Raw genomic sequence first — 20,642 nt, 5'->3', positions numbered from 1 at the left:
GATGGCCCTGCAAATCACAAGTTGTCTAGTCATTCATCAAATTTTTCATAGCCAGGGATGTCAGGCATGACCTCTTAAAGCAGGGGTGTCAAACTCAATTTCATTGAGGGCCGCATCAGCATTGCGGTTGCCCTCAGGGGGCCAGGTGGGTATGGCCTGGGTGGGCATGGCCTACTGGGTGGGCGTGGCTAGAGTGCATATGGCCTACTGGGTGGGCATGGCCAGCTCTACATCGTTCGCATCAAGGGTGCGTATGGGGGCCCGGGCAGGAGTGGGACAGATCTGAGGGTCTCTGGCAGAAGGAGGGTCTCTGGGCCAGGGCCAAGGCAGTGGGGGCCGTTCCCTCACTGTTTACAGGAAGGCTTTGCGGGCCACATGAAACCACTTCGCGGGCCGGATCCGGCCCCCGGGCCTTGTGTTTGACATGTCTGTCTTAAAGGAATGTCAGGCATGACCATGAAATAAAACCCGAGGGGCAGGGGGGAGAACAGTATTGTGTAAATGAAAAGATGGATTATGTCACTTCATAGTTAACTGAATTCATAATTAGTTGGAGCAGAATAGACTAAATTCTTTATTAAGCTATTTGATTCTAAATAGGCTTTAGTAAATTTGCTTTAACCAACATCTGTAACCAACCCTCATATTGAATTCTAACAATGCATCTTTTTAGCTTCAACCTAAGTAACTGTAGAGAGATAAGCATTGCATACAAGGAAATACAATGTCTTCCTCTTACATTAAATAGCTATGCTGATTAGGGAATTGTATGAGTTGGCCCTTAGTATATTGAATTATATCTATATTTGGGAAAGGCTGATCTAACCTCTAAAAAAACTTACTACTCTTTCTTCTCCAGTCTAAATAAGAAAACATGTTTGCACTCCATTTAACATCTAGGACATCAACTTATACTATACATATTGCTATACTTCAATCAAGGATCTAAACTGCCTCTGGAGAATATAGTAGAAGCAGCACTGAAGCTCCATTCTAATTCCCATATTCTCACTACCATCATCAAATTGTTGGCACATGTTTGATCTCAATTTTCTTCATCTTGTCACCAGTTTTCACTGTGCTGCCTTTTTCTCTATTGCAGACATCAGATCTGGCAGAAGTTCCTGAAGAAAGAGACAGCCTAGGAAATATGTTTGACATAAATAGGCAACGCAGCAATAGTGGTGAGTGCAAGCTATCAGTTATAGCTAACACAGAGATTATGTCATAAAGTCTTGAAGTACAAACCCTGTTCAGGGATTAATGTCAAAAGGTGCAAGCAGATATTGAGGAGGCAGCTATTTACTCTCTATTGCTTCCCAGGGTTTATAATAATTTATGGTGTGATTTCTTGTACACTGCCAGCAAATCATAAAAAAATGCAGTAAATGTTTCTTAGCATATTTAACATTCATGTTTTCCATATTTAAAAAAATCTATTATCTGTGAGATATGCACAGTTTCACATAGTGCAGGAACAAACCTCATCAGAATAGTAACAATTTATTTGATCATTACTTGATTAGATTACTGTTGTCTTGTCAGAAGATCAGCATAAAATATTATACTCCAAAGCTCCACCAAAATATTCCTCTTGGCAGTTATAAAATTTCCCATGCTGTCTGCAAGCTATGATAACACCAAACCTTTTATGTTGTGATCCCAAGGATTCTAATACAGAGCACAAAAACATTAAGTGTGTTGAAGGGTACATGTGGGTATTAAATGATTTAAAGTTTGAATGTATTTATTTATTTATTCATACATTCATTCCATTTCTTTTTTTTAAGTTTTATTGATTTTCTAGTTTTACAATGAAGTATTTAAAAAGCAATGTAGTGGCTGGGTTAATCAATAATTCCATAACATACAAGTTTCTTTAGTACAAATCTCAAACTACCACATTAAATATTTCTTTTTCCCTTAGTATTCTGTCTTATGTTTAAGCTAATACAATTCTTCTTATATCAATTAAGTAAAAATAACATTGTTACATTTATCAATAGTTTTTAGCTTACACATATCCTAATTGCTTTAATATTCAATCTTTATAGACAATCAATATCCTGTAATTAGTTTTTCCCAATTTTTAGTTCCCCAACAATATTTAAATTTAACATTTAATATTTATAATTTCCAAGTTTTAGGTAACCAAAGTTTCCTTTACCACAATTCATCACAAAACCTAATGTTCAAGATACATGTCCTATTTGAATATATTCTATTTCTCACCATCTTACATCATCTAGTTGATAATACAGTATAACATTCTTATTTTCTAATTTCCAAATGTCTTAAATTTAATGACCAAAATTTCCCTTATTTCAACATCAAATACTTCCTCTCTTTTTTCTTAATATCTACTATCTCATATTTAAACTAATACAGTTCTTATTTTATCAGCTACATAAAGACATGTTTATTACATTTATCAAAAAATAGCCTATATATATTTTAGTTACTTTTACAATCTTTATAAACAATATCCTATTTATTTGTTTCCCCCAATTTTTAATTTCCCATCAATATTCAAATTTAACTTTTGATATTTATACTTCCAAGTTTTAAATGATCAAATTTTCTTTATCTCAATTCATAGCATAATATAGTATTCAAAGTACACATCTTGTCTGAGTATATTCTATTTTAATTAATGACATAACATCCTCACTAATAAATCCAAACCCCAATTTTCTTCAGCCTTATTCTAGCTTTCTTTCTTTACCAACTTACCTTCCATGTCCATGCTTTTAAATCATCAACTATATCTCCCTCTGTTATTGTATATATTATTTGAAATAAAAGAGACCATCCAATTGCCATTCTTTTCGAAGGACTAACAAATCATCTCTCTATTATTCCATCTCTTTGTAGTTGTCCTGGAATATTTAACTTCCCTTCGGTCTGTTCTTCTTCTTGATCCTTAGATTTCTTCTGGTTTATATAGAAAGTCTTCCTTTTTCAGTGTTACCAGTCCCTTTTGTGGGTTTTCCATTAACTGTGTTTGTTGATCCATTGAATCCTGTCATAGTTTGATTGTTCCACTTCTATTGTGTTCTGCATAGTTAATTCTTTAATTGTAGTCAAAATTAGGGTTTGAATATCTAGGCTGACATCTTGTTCTTTTCTATAGCGTCTTATTTCATCAGAAGCTGTAAGAATAGTTTCATGAATTGCTTTCAGCATAGAAAGAATCTGTTCCTGATCTTCATCCATATTCTCTTTGTAGTGTATTAAATTAAAAGCTTTACAATCGGGATGAAAATAATTTTATCACTGGGTATGGAACACAGCTGAGCTTCTCACAGCTGATATTTGCCAAGGTTAAAGGAGTCTTACATGTAATCTGGGCTTCAAGCCAAGTCTCTTTTAGACAATAACAGGCTGTAGTATTAGATTTAGCCACAAGATGTCACCAATGCCATTTAAGGTTTTTTAAGTCCAAAATTTTTATAATTCTTTTTCCAATTTTACTTCTTTTTTGTAAGTAAAAACCCAAATCTTCAATAGGGATAAGAAATCTTTTGGTTCCCAAATTTTAGAAACATATAAATCCAGTTAAAATAAGGTTATTCTTTCAACATTTTAAACTCCCCTGGATAGTCAGTCGCTGCTGCTCTTAGAGGGTAGGATAGGATTTCCCTTCCCTCTCTCCACAGGGGAAAAGATACTTTGGGCAGCTTATACAGGTAAAAAAGATAGGATTGAAGAGAGGTTCAGATCTTACCCAGTCTCATCCATGCTGCTTTAGAAGTGCCTGGTAGTAAGTTTGACTTCGACTGTCTGCAGCCTAGTGACGGGCCATATTTCTATGGCCAGTCTTTCATCTGCCAGTTTGGAGGGATGCCCCAGATCAAGTGGAAGGGCTACCGCCCTCCCGTGATCAGGTGGGGATCCCCTCCTTGCTTGTCGCCCCTACAAGGCAACTTTGGACCCTTTCCAGGGTCCCCCAGCAATGCAAAATTGAATGCGGAAGACAGAGCTCACCTTCCAGTGTCCACGGCGGCCATGATGGCAAACCGGAAGTCTCATTCATTCCATTTCTATAGCCACCAGTCTCAGTCAATAATTCTGGGTGGCTTACAATTAATTAAATATATTTATACATATATACATGTACACATATACATAAACACACAACACAAACACATACAGTATACGTATATAAATTTAAAATACTAAAAATCTTTAAAATATCCAGATTAAATAATATATAGGGGTAAAATGATTGGCCACTTAGCAAGGCAGCCAGGAAAAGGGGTCCTTAACAAGCATGGGAGCCACTTTCTTAGGACCTTATGAAAGCCTAACAGGGTTGAGGACATTCTAATCACTGAAGGGAGGGTGTTCCATACAGGATGTTTCATAGAGTAGGGCCACTGTGGAAAAGCTCATCTTTTGGCCCCTGTCAGCTGGCACTCTGGCTGCATGCTCATTGTACTTGATTTGGTTGAACAGGTTGCCTTTGGAAAAAGGCAATGTCTCAAGTATCATGGTCCCAAGCCATGTCAGGCTTTAACTACCAGCACACTGAATTGTATCAAGAACACAGTAGTAATCAATGCAGGTCATCCAGGGATAGTGTTACGTGTACCATTTATCTGGAACCATTTATTATCCACATAGCCACATTCTACACTATCTAAAGTTTCTGAATGGTCTTCAAAGGTAGCCACATGTAGAGCATGTTACAATACTCTAGCCTATAGGTTACAAGGGCAGGGCTTCTCAGTCCAAGTATAGGTGCAACTGACACAGCTACCAGCTGCTTTTTGAACAAGAGCCGCAAGTCCAAGAGAGCCCCCAGATTGTGTTCCAGTTCTGTCTGGAGCAGTAAAACCCCATGAATGGAAGAACTTATCTCCAGGTGGCCCAAATATCCACATCAACTCCATCTTTCTAAGATTGAGCATGTTTTGCCCCATCCAGCCCCAGACACTGGGATCAGGATCTGTCAAATGGCCTAGAACAGAGATACAAAAACTGGGTGTCATCTGTGTATTGATGGTATCATGCCCCAAACTGACAAATCACCTCACCCAGAGGCCTCATGTTAAATAGAAGGGGAGAAAGAATTGAACTCCTGAGATACCCCATAAAGTAAAAGGGTCTCTCCTCTGTCAACACTGACTGCAACTGTCGCCAGAGAAAGGAAGAGAGCACAGTACAGTGTTGCCCAGCCCCAATTTCCAGAACAAACCCAAATTAGGGATGGGTGGCACTGTATTGTGCTGGCTCTCCTCCTTTCTCCAGAGCCAGTTGCAGTCTGTGTTGACAGAGGGGGAGAGAGCCTGCTTGTGGTCCTCCTTTGTTGCCATGGAAGTTGTGATAGATGATTAAAAATCAAGTACATACATATTATAAGGCAGTTTTTAGGCTTTGCCTTGTTCTAACATGGAATATGGCATTATTGCCAAGGACCGAGCATTTATAGAACTTGAGGAAGAGATCGAATGATCCTTCTGAGACAAAGATATCCACTTCAGATTCCCAGGGAAGTGCCATTGTCTGGTGACAATTGATACTTGGTAAAAATTGATATTCACACATAAGCATTATCAGTTCCAGAAAAATAGTTAAACTTCTGAAAACAGAATTGTTGAATGTTGACAGTAATTAATATGTCATGTTATTTGTGAGGAAGAAAAGTGAGGAAATATATATAACAGAACACCACCAGCATAGCTGACCTCCCCCTCCCCCCTCCAGCGTCATCTCCAACAGTCCAGCATGTAGCCAGGAGCCTCAGCTACTCAGAGGTCAGGCAGAGGAATTCCCAGGCAAAGGGGGATTCCCTGGTCATCAGGAAACGACATCAGCAGCTTGCCTTCCAACCACAGGCTCCCTCAGCTGTCTCCCTTTCCCTTCCCTGAAGTGGCAAGCCCACGGGGCTTGACAGTTAATCTAGCCATTTCTGCACAATCTAGTATTTTCTTTATTAATACTTCTTCAGTCGGTAAATTTTCATTTTTTCAGTATTGGGCATAGATAATTCTCGCTGCTGTTAATACATGTAATATTAAATAACTGCTCTCCTTGTCATAGTTAGGACCTATCATTCCTAAATATTTTTACATTCTTTACATTTTTCCCATATTTTCCTCTTCAGTTAAAGAATAAGTGGGACTATTGAAAAAGTGAAGTTTTTAATACCAATAATAGAATCAAAGTTCATGGTTTTCAACCCTTTCTTTTTAAAAAATTTCACAGATTGAAATAGAAGTATAGAAGTATAGAAGTATAGAAGTATAGGACATTGGTGGAGCATCATATAGGACATTAGGAAGGGCATCTTAGTAGAAATGCAAGTTACAAATTCTTGCAGGCAAAGACAAAATGAAGTAAAAATATAATAGTAGTACAACTGGTGGTGTTTTTTGGCAGGTAGGCTCTTGATCCTAAAATATATTTTTCTCTCTGATTACAGTATTTACATATTCAGTAAATGGTGTGTTGGATTTTGGAGAAGAACCAAAGAAAATTAACTCTGCACTACAGGTGAATTTTTAGATATGATAATAGTATATTATATTTAATGTGAATATATAAATTAATAAATAAAATATACATATATATGTTAATAAATGATAATTTGCAGAATAGGCTTTTTGCTCCCTAAATATTATTTTTTAAAGTAAAACTTGGAATTGGACATGCATATATTGCTTCTATAGCTCCATTCCCAGACCTCTGAATCACAGGATTATAGGAAGGTAAATTATAATAATTATAATTATAATAATTCAGCTGAATATAGCTGCCTGCTAAGAATTTCCAGTTCTGTGAAGCTTTCAGGCAAATAGGTTTACAATTTCATTGCAAAGCTTTTTAATTTGGGGTGAGAGATGGAGGGAAATGGCCAGAGCAAGGCCAAAATGCATATCCCAATCATTTTGTCTTAAAGCTTACCATTTAACCAGCCAAGTTAGTGACAAAACCTTTGTCATTTTTACTGCAGTCTTACAATGGAGGAAGTTGAAGCCTCCTGCTTTTGTAAAGATGAGTTTGTCTGCATCTGTTCATTATTTTAATACCTATTAGACTACACATAAGTGAGAACAAATTTTCACAGATCCAAAGATCTCTTTATCTTTTATCTTTGGCATTTGTCAAACTCAGTATTCATTACAACTTAGATGATTTACTTGGACTTTCTTTACTTGGACTTTTATAATAAAATATGTAGATAATAGTTCCACATTCAATTCAAGATTTAGCCAAGATATAGTCAAATCTGTGAACTGAATGGTTTAAAACATTTGCATTATGTAGAAATGGAGGATTTTGTTCAGCATACAGTTTTCAATAAACTGTCTAATTTTCTCTTTCTGTACTAGCATGCAGAAAAATTGTTCCATTTTTTTACTGTACATATATATTTCTTTGCTGGTAAATGCATGTATTAAGGAAAAGTATTCAGGAGAATACATATTTTAGAAAATGTATATTATATTTTGACACAGGTCTGGAAATAAATTGAATTTTCATTTTTAAATCACTACTTATGCAGAGAACTAATATGGACAGAAATAGACATAAATACATATTTGAATAGTTCCAGTTCCCAATGGTTGAATGAGAACAACCATAAAAAGCCTTTTCTCCGTCTCTTAATATAAGCTACTGAGATCAAGAAAGCTTGAGAGAAAATAGAAATTGATTTGTCTATAAAGCCAGTTCTGATACTGGGGAAAAAAATCTAAATTCTGTATGTAATCAAAAGCAATTTCTTTCCAAATTCTCCATTTACCTTCCTAGATCACTCTTTTGTATATGTCTTGTTTAGTGGATTTGGGATTGTATCAGTTCAGTAAATAATACAAATCTGTTGTACTATCTATAATAGTAGCTTCTCAAACAGAGTTTGCTAGAGTTATTATTCATTGCTAAATATCCCTTCTCCAGCTTTTTAAATTTTATTTCAAAATAAGTTTAGACCCTGTCAGATACATTTCACCATTTATGGTCTACACTGAGTTAACAACAAAGAATAAAATAAGACCAAAATGGAGCCATTGGTCATGAGTACTCAACAAATCAAATATATTTCAAAATACCACCACAGTGTCTAAGGAAAAGCAACTATGATTTCCAATATGATGTTTTTTTGCAAAACTGGTAGTAATCTATTTTCCTCTTCTTTGCTCCCTCTCTTCTATAATCAAGGGATCTCTTAATAAAGATACAGTACAGATGAATACCTATGTTGCCTTGTACAAATTTGTACCACAGGAGCACGAAGATTTGGAAATGAGGTAATGCTAGTATACCCTGTATAGTTCATCTATGCATATTTTTATTTGTTTAATATACATATTTATACATTACATTGTGCACATTATCCACGCTTTAAAAAACATGTGAATTGATGCCACTGGAGACTGCATTTAGTTGTGATTGGCTTGTTTTGCTAATTTTATTAAAATCAAAACCAATAGTTTTTAATCCCATCAACACTGTATCACCTAAACATTACAGATAATTTTGTACAATTCTACCATGTAGTAGCAGAGTGAGCGCCTGTTACTTGTCCCAGCTTCTGCCAACCTAGCAGTTCGAAAGCACATAAAAATGCAAGTAGAAAAATAGGGACCACTACGGTGGGAAGGTAACAGCGTTCCGTGCGCCTTTGGCGTCTAGTCATGCCGGCCACATGACCACGGAGACGTCTTCGGACAAGCGCTGGCTCTTCGGCTTTGAAACGGAGATGAGCACCGGCCCCTAGAGTCGGAAACGACTAGCATGCATGTGCGGGGGAACCTTTACCTTTACCATGTAGTCTGATGGATGAATATATGACAGAATGTACTGGTGCTTTTGCATATTAATAGAGACATATAAACTAATTGCATATTTCTGCTTTTTAATCATAGACCAGGAGATAGAATTACGCTACTGGAGGATTCAAATGAAGATTGGTGGAAGGTACAATCAAAATAGCTTCAATAGTGTTGAAAATGGAAAAAGTGAATATTGTATTATACTTTTTTGGTCAATACTTGAGTATAAATTCATTTGTAACCGAATACTCTATTGTAGAACTATATTTTTTTCTAGCATAGTTCTTTGGTTAGCTACTCTTTTTCACAGTGAGAAAATAAATGTTCCTTCTGTTTCAGATTAAAATCCAAGACATAAAGCAGGGGAATGCAAATAAACCATCAAATTACCTGGTTATCTACATTAGAAATTGTCATTAATTATAGAACCAACCAAGTGCTCTCCAACTATACTGGATTATAACTTCCACTATCCTCAACCAGCATGCAAATCACTTGATGAATATTGATAAAGGGAATTGTAATCTGCCATACTTAGAGAGCCAGTGTTGGGGAAGATGGGTTAGAGCATCTGACCAAGGCTAGAATGATTAAACTTCAAATTCCTCTGAACTTTAATGAAACTCAGTGGGTGACTGTAGACTCTGTGGAAACTGTTTTACAAAGCTAGCTATCTCAGTAGCTGAAGAGAAAGCAGAACATACCAACTTCAGGAAGTGACTGAAAAATAACATATACAAAATACGAACTTTGATACTATGTAATGATTGTCTTGTCACCATGTCTGTTCACAGGGAAAAATAGAAGATCGAACTGGTTTTTTTCCTGCTAATTTTGTTCAAAGATTACAAGATGAAAAGGTTTTCAAATGTATCAGAACATTTATTGGATGCAAGGAACAAGGACAGATAACTCTAAAAGAGAACCAAGTAAGTAAACTTAGAACTCTTTCCTCTATTTAAAAATTTTAAGGACCCAACTTAACCGTCCCATGAAATTCCATGGTTCATGACTCCCCCCCCCCAAAAAAATTATGAAGATTGGAGATTCAAACCCATGGATAAAATAGTTAAAACAATCAGGGCTTTTTTTCTCATAGAATGCTCAGAACGGAGTTCCGGCACCTTTTTTGGATGGAACCTTGTAGGGTAGGCAAGGCAGGTTATGTGACATGTGGGAGTTCTGGCACCTTTTTCTTTTACACAATTCTTTTCTTTTACACAATTCTTTTCTTGAACACAATTAATACAAAGCTGATCAGGAAAAGACAAAGGTTGCTCATGCTTACTGAAAAAGAGATTATTAATACATGTCCCAATGCGTATAGGAGAATTTTTTTGCTATTTTTATAAACATAAAATATATTTAAATCAAGGGATTACTATGGAATCATGCTGATATCCGAATTAATAGGAATAAGTTGTGAAATGCAAAATTCTTATCTGCAACAGTGGGATGAAAAAGTACATTAGTTTTTATTTATTCCAATAATCAAGGTAAAGCAATGCTATTAAAGCACATAGCAATGGATAGTCATAGGCATTTGCAATGGAAACAAATGGGCAATGTCCACCGATTATACAGTATATTTCTTTGTGAAAGTACAAAATAGCTATGAAAGGGCAGGGCTAAAATTCAGTGGCAAATTGAGCATACAGAAAATGAAGAGTGAAAAAAATCTGCCTTAGGTCATTTAGTTTAATCATAGATACATACATAGTCTTATCTCCACTGCAGGATGAAGGCCTCTTCCACATGTTTCCAACCTACACAGTCATGAACTTTCTTTTTATACACACAGGAACATGCATATATATATTTCGCCTATATATGCCTATACACACACACACACACACACACACACACACACAGGCACACACATATATATATGCACCTATATATGTCTATACATACACACACGCATACACACACATATATACATACATACATATATATATATATATATATATATATATATATATATATATATATATATACATAACATATACATAACATATACATATACATACACACACACACACACACACACACACACACACACACACACACATATATATATATATATATATATATATATATATATATATATATATATATATATATATATATATATATATATATATATTATATATATATATAAAGTGTTTGTTAAGTATTTTAGAATACCTTGCTAGGCCCCAAACTCTTTGTTAGCAATCCAAAAAAATTTACACACACACAAACACAAACACATGCATATATATTCACACACACACATTTGATTTAGGTGCTGTCTGACTCCAAAATGATTCTGGCCAGCTCACAACATAGCAAACAAAATAGAAGCACAATGTAGAAACACATATATCCAAGAAGAGTTTCCATCCACCTTAATCCAGGCCTGGGAGAACAGCCTAGACTTCAGGGCCCTCTGGAATGTCAGTAGGGTGGGAGCCTCACAGATTTCAGGAAGAATCTGACGCCAGAGGGCAAGCATCACAGCATGGAAATATTGATGTTGCTGCCTGACCTTCTGACTCCCCACAATCCTTTTGCACTTTTTGTTCCCTCCTCCCAGGCCAAAGCACCATTCACCAATTACCTCACTCACCCTACACATCATAATATTGTGTGCATCTAAATTTCCAATATGAAGTTACATTCCTTTTTCTTGATAAGGATGCTTTAAAAATTAGTAGACCTATCTCAGGTCTACATTTTGACGTAAACTCTTCATATTAATGAGAGTTTGCATACGCTGGATAAGGCATGAATATACAAACAGTAATATGCTTGTCATGGGAACTAAAGAAGTTTTTACGCATCATGTTTTATCAACAGGAACACTGTATAATGTTATTCAGAAGGGCAGAGGTATTTTTAGTGCCCTTACGTATGCCAAGTCTCTTGCCCAGACAGTGAGGCAATTTGTGTTTATATGGCTTTGTACCTTTTTTCCTTCAAGTTGCTTATAATGCTTGTGAAGAAGCTGAGATTCGAGCGAAATGAAAATAGTACATGTTATTTTTCTGTTCTAAGAGGGAATTAGGAAGCAGTTAACACATAACTCCCCTTCAAAATGTTATTACAATTAAAGGATACCTAGACTATTCAAATAATGTAGCCACAAGCAGAGATCCATATTGGACTGGATTTTCACAATAGAATACTAGGCAAGAGAAAGTACCAGGTGCAAAGGATGGGAAGTATAGAAAATAGTTCAGAAAAAAGCCATTTTCTCAATAAATACCCAGACTTGTAAAATTCTATTCCTCTAATTACTTTAGTTCTCCCTTCCCCTAGACTGTGCTACCTCGTCATGGGGGGGGGGGAGATCTACTATTTATCCTGGAAGGGATGACAGGAGATGTTGGAAATGTATGCCAAGAGTGCATAACCTCAACTGTGCAATAAAATAAGCAGGCATCTATATTTGATTGCAGAAGTATAAGAAGACAGTATAAAATTATTGACAATATAGTTCCAGAGTATAGGCCTCTTAGATCAGATTGCATTCAACATACTACTCAGGAAGCTGTACGGATCATCAGGTATTAACATGTTTATAAAATGGGTAGATTGAAACCTAGAGGTTTTTAATTGCTCACACTGCCATTCAGAAAAAGAAAATCTGAAGCTGCAAAGACAATAATTCCAGTGGAAACATTTAACACAAACTGGTATGCTAAAGGATGCCACTGGGCAGATAGTTACTAATGTATAGATCAAATGAAGATGAATTTGTGCATTAGAAATACCAATTCCCAAGGTAACTTAGAAGATATTCTCCACCTATAATAACCTGTAATAGTAGAATATCAGCAATCTAGTCAACATAAGTCAAAACAATGATACAGTCATAAAGCATGATATCATATGACATGTTGCTTAGCAACATTGATTCTGGCAATGTCTTGCCATCATTAACTGAATTCCAGCAGTTGTTAGGCAAGAACCCACCTTGATCCAAGCTGTTCCATTTCAGACTCTCCCATCCCCAAGTCTCAGGTAAATTAAGCAACTGCCTCCTCTTGAACTCCTCCTATCTACCTATCTCCCCCCAAACCTTTGCCCTTTTAACTGTCCTGCAAAGTGGCATTCCTCAGTAATGTTGTCACTGAGGTTGAAGTAGAGGCTCAGGCTTTCAGCAATTTCTGCCAGCTGCCACCATTTCTAGGCCTCTACTTCAGCCCCAGCACCACTGGGGCCATCACCACTACCACCAATGAGATATGCAACCTCATGCCCCATGTTGCAGCCAGTCACCCCAGCACTGTAGTGCAAAGACTCAGAAATCCCCACCTCCCTGTACTCTGCTGGCACTGCTGCATCCAGCTAGTCTTCAACATCTTCTCCCATTGCTGACAAGGAGTGCTCAGCCTGGCCAATACAAAACTGGTGCTGGCCATGACAGGCCTTCCTCCTGAGACTGAACATGCTAATCACATGACACTTTGGGTGGCTTCTGAAGCTTTTTGAAATCTCATGAGAAGGTCATACCTGTCTTTCTCCAAATAATGCATGCTATTCTCCAAATCATCTAATTATCACAAGCAGGCTGTGGACGATTTGGAGAAAGGTGAGCACAATCTTCTCATGAGGTTTTGAGAAATCTTCGGAAACATTGCAAGGCAACCTGCAATTTGTAGAATGGTCCCTATCGCCTTGAGAAGAAAGCTTTGCATGGCCAGCACTAGCCTTGCATAAGGGGCTGAAGAAGAGGCCAGAGAGCAGCAGCAGCAGCTGGCTGACACTGTTGAAGGCCCCTGGGCCTCTGCTTTAGCCCATTGCTGCCAATTCTGTTGGGCAGAATTGCCAAAAGGGTAGAGATGAAGCAAAGATGGGCAGTTGGTGGGTACTGAAATGTCCCTGCAGTCATAAGTACAGGCAGGCTGCCTGAAAATTGATCATGTGAAGAGGCAGTCGCTTACTTTTCCTGTTTCCAGTCTCGCCCTCCTTCGGCAGTAGCGAGGCCTGTGGGGCCATGGCAGCTGTATGGGGCCTCTGTATTTTGGTGAAGGTGACCGAACCAGAAGCCCATAGAAGTGGAAGAGCTGTTTCTTCAGACTGGAGCCCGCTACCCCCTCACCTGTGCTATGACATCAGCAGAGGAACTAGCTGTACTGATGGGGCACTCACTGAGGGAGCTGCTGCTGGCAATGGAGCCAGAGAAATGGGCCAGGAGTGAGCTGCCCATGCTGCTACCACAAGGTGAAGCTGGTGGGGAAAGGGAGATTGGACCCATGTGACCCGCTTCCTGATATCCTGCCGCAGCCGTGATGCGTTGCCGAAATCTGCTGCAGCACCAATGGGGCGGCGTGAGAGGCTGCAGCAGGATACCGGGAAGTGGGTGTGTGGGTCCGATCCCTCTTTCCCCACTAGCTTTGCCTCATGCAAGTGGCACTAGCAGCTGCCCCCCAACCCGGCGTGTTTTTCTGGCTCTGTTACAGGCAGCAGCTCCCTCGAGTGGTGCTCTACACAACCGGTCAGTGTATCTCCTTTCACTTTTGCTCTTTCCAGTCTCACTCTCATTTGGCAGTAGCGGGGCCTGTGGGGTGATGGCAGCTGTATGGGGCCTCCATATTTCGGTGAAGGCAACTGTGCCGAAGCTTGCTGAGTGAGCTGCTGCTGATAACAGAGCTGGGGAAACAGGCCGGTTTGGGGGGGGATAGCTGCCCATGCTGTTGCCACAAGGCAAAGCTGTTGGGGGAAGAGTGATCTGACCCATGCGCCCCGCTTCCTGGTACCTTGCCACAGCCATGATGTGGCAGTGTTGCCGAAATCGGCCACAGCACCAGTGGGGTGGCATAAGAGGCTGCAGCAGGATACTGGGAAGCGGGCACATGGGTCCGATCCCCTTTCACCTTGTGGCAGTGGCACTGGCAGCTCCCCCACCCCACCCAGCCTATTTCCCCGGTTCTGCCCCAGCAGATGGAGACAGCAGCGAGGGGCTGGAGGCACGCGCAGGACAATGCAGAGTGGCAGCTGTGAGGGGTGTGTGCACACCAGAGCCCACTTTCATCCACTGCTGGCCCCACCAGTGTGAGGATGGGTGGCACAGCTTCACTTCCAGAGCTGCTGCCAGCCAGGCCTGGCAATGCAGGGATCACCACCGCTGCCACTTCCTATCCAGCCTGGCACGTAATAAAGTAGGTAGAACCACAACTGTCCCTCTTCAACCAGATGCCTGCTAACTCTCCGGGGTCCCACATGGCCAGATGTATCCTGGCATGGTTGGTTTCCCACCTCCCTGTCTCGTCCGTTCTGGCCTCGTATGCTCTCCTTTTCCTGGGCACAACCCACTGCATTGCCTCTAACTGTCGGCTGGCTGTCCAGCTCAGAGGTGGGTGAGGTGGGGCTGATTTTTGTCTTCTCAGGATGGCTTCAGCAGATTCCCCCCTCACCTACCCACCCCCCTCTTCCCCTTCACTCTACTTCCGAGCCCTCTTCGCAGCTCTGCCCACACAGCCACCAAAGCGGCATGTGGAGGATCTCTGCTGCTGCGGAGCTGGAGATATTGCCCCACCTATCACTGCCCAGATGCCCTCACTTCCCAAACCATTTCTTTTCTAACCTTCTTTCTTCATCACGCACTTCCCCCCTCCCCTACTCTGCCTGTTGCTGGAGGGCTAGCCCGGTATTCACAGTGGGCTGCGGAGCCCCAGAGTGTGCCAGTCGAGGGGCCGGCAGGCTGTGGCTGCTGATGGACACTATTGGCCCCCATGCTCTCACTGGCCTCTGTGTGTGGGGGCCAAGTGGTGTCAAGGCGGCCCCTGCCTCGCCTTGCCCCACAGCAATGGCACCCCCACCTTACCTCCTGCTTCACCTCACTCTCCAGAGACCCCCTGGATCTCCTCTAACCCTGCCCAGCTCCCACAGGTCTCCCTCCCCATGAGCAACATTGAGGTGGCCACGTCCACCCAGTCTGTCATGACCACTGCAGCCACGCCCACCCAGTGGAGCACACCCACCCAGCACCCAGCAATAAATAAGTGGCTTTTGGGTTGCAGTTTGGGCACTCGGTCTCTGAAAGGTTCGCCATCACTGTCATAATTGTTCATAGTGCGCAGTATTTCAGAAGCCAGAAATACTAATCTGAGAAGCTTTGCCTTTGGTACACATACTTTTTTGTTGACACACTGTCACCTCTGGTCACATAGGCTTTTCCGCTAGTTGAGCATTATTCAACCCAACAAAATAAGTTTGTCAGAGACAACAGTGGAATTAGGACATATGAGCAGTTCTGCCTATTCATGTTGCTGTCCGTGTAATAGGCATAACTGCAGGATAAAACCAATGAGTGATACCTCTGTCATAGCATTCTTAATTAAGTCAATGCAGTTCTTGTTTAACTATTAGTGGACTCCAGAAGGAAATTAATTCTGGGATAAAAAGAAAAGGAACACCTTAATAACAAAACTTAACTTCCAGACTAATTTAAATTTCACTCAGAAATTGCATAATTCTTAGGGCAGGAGTTCTCAGTCCAGCAGTGATCATTTCACAAAGGTCATCTAGTATATTTTATTGCTACTTTTATTGTAAATTATTTAGAGATGAGGTGCAGAAACCATCGCACATATCTATTTAATAAATAAATAAATATGACTGTGTGAATTGGAAATAAATACTTGTGTAAAAATGCCATCTGGATTCAAGTCTGAAGTGAGAATTATGTGGCTAGTGCATGCAAAGCCCATGTAACAGTAATGATTTATTAACTCCTGGTGAGTTATAATATAATATGTAGCTAATGGGTTTCCTTTGGCTTAATGTAGGAGTCCCCAACCCCCAGTCCGTGGCCCATTTGGAAACGGGCCACAGAAGTGGTGGGTGAGCACGTGCATGTGCACAGCTCCATTTGCACTTGTGGCGGGTGGGTGCACTCACATATGAAGCTCCATTTGTGCTTGTGGTGGCTGCATGCACCTGTCACTTGCATGGAACCATTCCCTCTCCCCTCCCCCAGCCGGTTCACCAGGCTGGAAAGATCGGAGGCCACTGGCTTAATGGATGACAAATTTGGCAAGTCTGCCTGGAGAAAGAAGCAGCTAACAGAAGGTCTTTTTTAAAAAAAGACAATCAGACTGAAGAGATTTAAAGTTTAAAGAACAGGCAAGAGCCAATCAGCTTTATTTTTAAAGAAAGGATGACAAGGGAAAAGAAAAGAATGTCAAATATATTAGCATTTTTCCTAAGTAAGGACAATAAAGCACTAAATAAAATAGTCATCTTTGTAGATAACAAATTATATAGGGAACAGGTACTATAATAAATAATAATAATAATAATAATAATAATAATAATAATAATAATAATAATAATAATAATAATAATAATAATAATAATAATAATAATAAACCTTTATTGTCAAAGTACAACATGTGTACATTGAGATTAGCTGAGCCTCCCCCCGTGCTCTCTCCCCCCAACACACAGTGACAACAAACCCTCCATCGTACCACACTATGTGAACCAACTACACCACACACCGGCCTCCCAAGTCAATTCTGCATAAGATCATGTCTCATTTAAAAGCCTAATAGCCCATGGATAAAAGCTATTTTTCAGCCTGTTGGTACGGCTGGCTATATTCCTATATCTCCTACCGGATGGTAGGAGAGTAAAGAGATACCGTCCAGTGTGTGAGTCATCCCTGAGAATCTTCCTCACTCTTCCAAGGCAACGAGCCCTGGCGATGTCATCCAGTGGTGTCAGGAAACAGCCCACAATGTCTTGTGCTGTGCTCACTGCCCTCTGTAATACTTTCCTATCTGCGGCTGTCAGACCAGCATACCAAACCACAATACCATACAAGAGGACGCTCTCTATAGTAGACCGGTAAAAGTGGGTCATTAGCTGTTGTTCTACCCTGTTCTTCCGCAAGACCCTAAGAAAGTGAAGCCTCTGTTGGGCCTTTCTAGCCACCTGGGTTGTGTTAACTTTCCAGGTCAGATCTTCACAGAGGTAGACTCCCAAAAATTTAAAGGAGGAAACTCTCTCCACACAGTCCTCCCCGATGTAAAGTGGGGCAGGTTCCTCCTTTTTTCTCCGGAAGTCTAACACCATCTCTTTCGTCTTGCCGATGTTTAGGTGCAAGTTGTTGTTACTACACCATATGGATACTTTTTGTACCTCCGCCCTGTATGCTGTCTCATCCCCACCTGTAATAAGACCCACCACAGTTGTATCATCTGCGAACTTGATTATCGCAGTGGATGGGTTAGATCAGGGGTCAGCAACCTGAAACAGTGAAAGAGCCACTCAGAACCGGTTCCCTCACAAAAGGAAAAACTGGGAGCCGCAAAAAATGTGTCCGCATGTGCAGAACAGGGTTTGACTGAAGAGTGGAGCCAACGCGAGATATGCACCTACCCCGCATATTTGAATTGATTGGTTGAACTTTTTTAGTCCCACTTTTTTTTCCTTTGGACTGCACATGGCAGAGGACTGGGAGCCGCAGGAGACGGCTGAAAGAGCCGCAGGCGGCTCCAGAGCCGCGGGTTGCAGACCTGTGGGTTAGATGATACACAGTCATAAGTGTATAAAGAGTACAGGTAGGGGCTAAGCACACAGCCCTGTGGCGTGCCGGTGCAAAGCTTCAGGGGGGTGGACAAAGCAGACCCGACCCTCACTGTTTGTAACCGAACCCTAAGAAAGTCTTGAATCCAATCGCAGATGGAGGGGGAGAATTTCAAGTCAGTCAGCTTCTCGATGAGAATATAGCTATAGCTATTATACCTTCAAATCATTCTTGATTCCTGGTGACTGCCTGGACAAATCCTGCAGTTTTCTTGGCAGCATTTAATAGTTTACCATTGCCACCTTCTTTTACACTGAGAGAAAGGGAGTGGTCCAAAGTCATCCAGCTGGCTCTGTGCCTAATGCAGAACTAGCGCTCAGAGACTTCTGTTTTCTACACCAGTGCCTTTAGCCACGCTACCAAACTGGCTGTCATGCCAGATGTAGCTGACATTATGGGTATAGTTATTTACATTGCAGTGTATGTCTTATAGGATCTGTCCATAATTTTCATGTCTATTAACTTTGCTTACATATATATGTTTTAATGTATCAGTTCAGAACTAGTTTATTTTAAGAAGCCTTTGAAAACACTTGCTATTGGCACCTCTGAAACTGAGTCAAACAGGGTTGATTTCTCTTTATCACGCTTGGAAAAATTGGATTTATTATTTTTAAGTACCATTTGGATACAAGAAGATACAGATTTCTGATAGCAGATGATTTTTAAGACATTCTTTGTTCTTTATGTACTTTGTGCAAGTTGTCAGTAAAAATAATTCTGATTGGCTAAGCAGAAGAAACTATTTTAAAAGCATACATTTGGAAGAAAGTTGTCACTGTTGTGCATGTGTCATGCAAAGATGAAGACTTATGTTCTTCATAATTGCAGAACTGTATGAGGTAGGTTGGGGATATGGCTTTTGTTTAATTGTTACCTGCATATAAAATGGACATATTCAGCTGAAGTTACAGTGTTTATTCATGTGGTTAACTTACGTTTGGACTCATCAGAACATAGGATTAGACTAATACATAAGCCATCAAAGGCAATATTATTCCCCTAACTGTTGAGAAAAAGTTAACAGTTATCTCAAGCCACCAAGAAGAATTCAGTGCTTAATTAAACATATGAGTTCCATGGAGTTAAAGTTGTACAAACCATATATACAGGTAAGATTGCAACTAATTGAGAATTTCTCTGAGCCATCATCCCAGTTAGTTTTAATTCATTTATTATGCAACTCTTAGCAAACTTCTCAGCCAAAGTAATTTGCTTATTTTTAACAGCTTTTATCACAGAAATGGCTTATTGTCACAAAGAAAAGTGGCTAATAAATATGATGAATAAATAAAACAGTGTACAGCACATGAACTGAACATTTATGTTTAGAAAGCATCTCAGTAGCTTCCAACTTCATATCCTCTGCAAACATCAAAGAAATCTAAAAGAGGGCTGCAAAGTTAGGTAGCCTGGTTCAGCTCAATCTATTTACGGCAGGTTGTCTCATCTATGCAGCAGCTATTTGAGTTCCATAATAAAAGTAGTGTTTTAGTGTGAGAAATGTTTAACTGTTCTCTCCATTGTTTATCTTCAGATCTGCATAACTTCAGAAAAGGAACACGGCGGGTTTATCAAAGTATACAGTGGGAAGAAAAAGGGCTTTGTCCCAGTAGATGTCTTAGAAAACATCTGAAATTTGCCCGCTCAGCAACTGCAGTACAGTAGTGAAGCTTTGCCAGCAAGACCTGTCTGCTTCATTTTGCACTGTGTCTACCCAAACAAGCTGTCTTAAAGATGACTAGGGAAATCAGGAGACAACTACAAAGATCAACTGTTATCATGCATTTAGTTGCTTTGAAGCAACAAACAGCGGTTGGTCAATAACAAAGTGTATTATTAGAAAACGAACTAAATAAAGGGAGGGGAGGGGTGGGCTGCTTTTCTAAAAAGACAAGTAAAAAATTAAACTGGATGGTGGGTTTTGTTTTGTTTTGTTTTGTTTTCTCCTGAGCAAAGCTACTAATGGTTACCCTTTGGCAATAGACAACTAACCTGTAAGGTTAGGTTTTAATCTTGTTCAGATGTCTTAAGAAAACTGGTAGGAACTTTTAGTCAATGTGGTTTGATATGTGACTCATTAGGACGGGTTCAGACTTCCTGTGAACTACTGTGATTTGATGGTTGAAATATGTAGTATGAGTCTCGTCTTTAAAATATTGTTCCCCATTTTAGGGAATCAGGATAATATTTAGTTCTGACTTTTAATTTTTTTTTATTAAAAAGCAGTTTAAGTGAAACATGTAGACATCAGTTTGGGAAACATGCTGCTACCTGTT

The 20,642-nt window shown here is 39.8% G+C and overlaps 1 protein-coding gene across 2 annotated transcripts in view; it reads left to right on the top strand.

Moving 5' to 3' along the window:
- Positions 1-20,100, top strand: part of STAC (SH3 and cysteine rich domain) — a gene marked incomplete at its 5' end in the record, with an annotated part of 80,859 nt that extends 60,759 nt beyond the window's left edge. The window contains 6 exons of one of the 2 annotated variants that reach the window (XM_081345711.1): positions 1,103-1,184; positions 6,428-6,492; positions 8,167-8,255; positions 8,874-8,925; positions 9,575-9,709; positions 19,901-20,100. In XM_081345711.1, coding sequence (XP_081201837.1) covers positions 1,103-1,184; positions 6,428-6,492; positions 8,167-8,255; positions 8,874-8,925; positions 9,575-9,709; positions 19,901-19,999 — 522 coding nt within the window. In that variant the 3' untranslated portion in view covers positions 20,000-20,100. Of the gene's footprint in view, positions 1-1,102; positions 1,185-6,427; positions 6,499-8,166; positions 8,256-8,873; positions 8,926-9,574; positions 9,710-19,900 lie in introns of both variants that reach the window. The other variant, XM_081345710.1, reaches the window with a different exon arrangement.
- Between the last annotated feature and the right edge of the window lie 542 nt (positions 20,101-20,642).

This window comes from Vipera berus (assembly GCF_964194415.1).
Source record: "Vipera berus genome assembly, chromosome: Z".
NCBI classification, from domain to species: domain Eukaryota; kingdom Metazoa; phylum Chordata; class Lepidosauria; order Squamata; family Viperidae; genus Vipera; species Vipera berus.
This window is presented reverse-complemented; position numbering and strand designations above follow the sequence as displayed.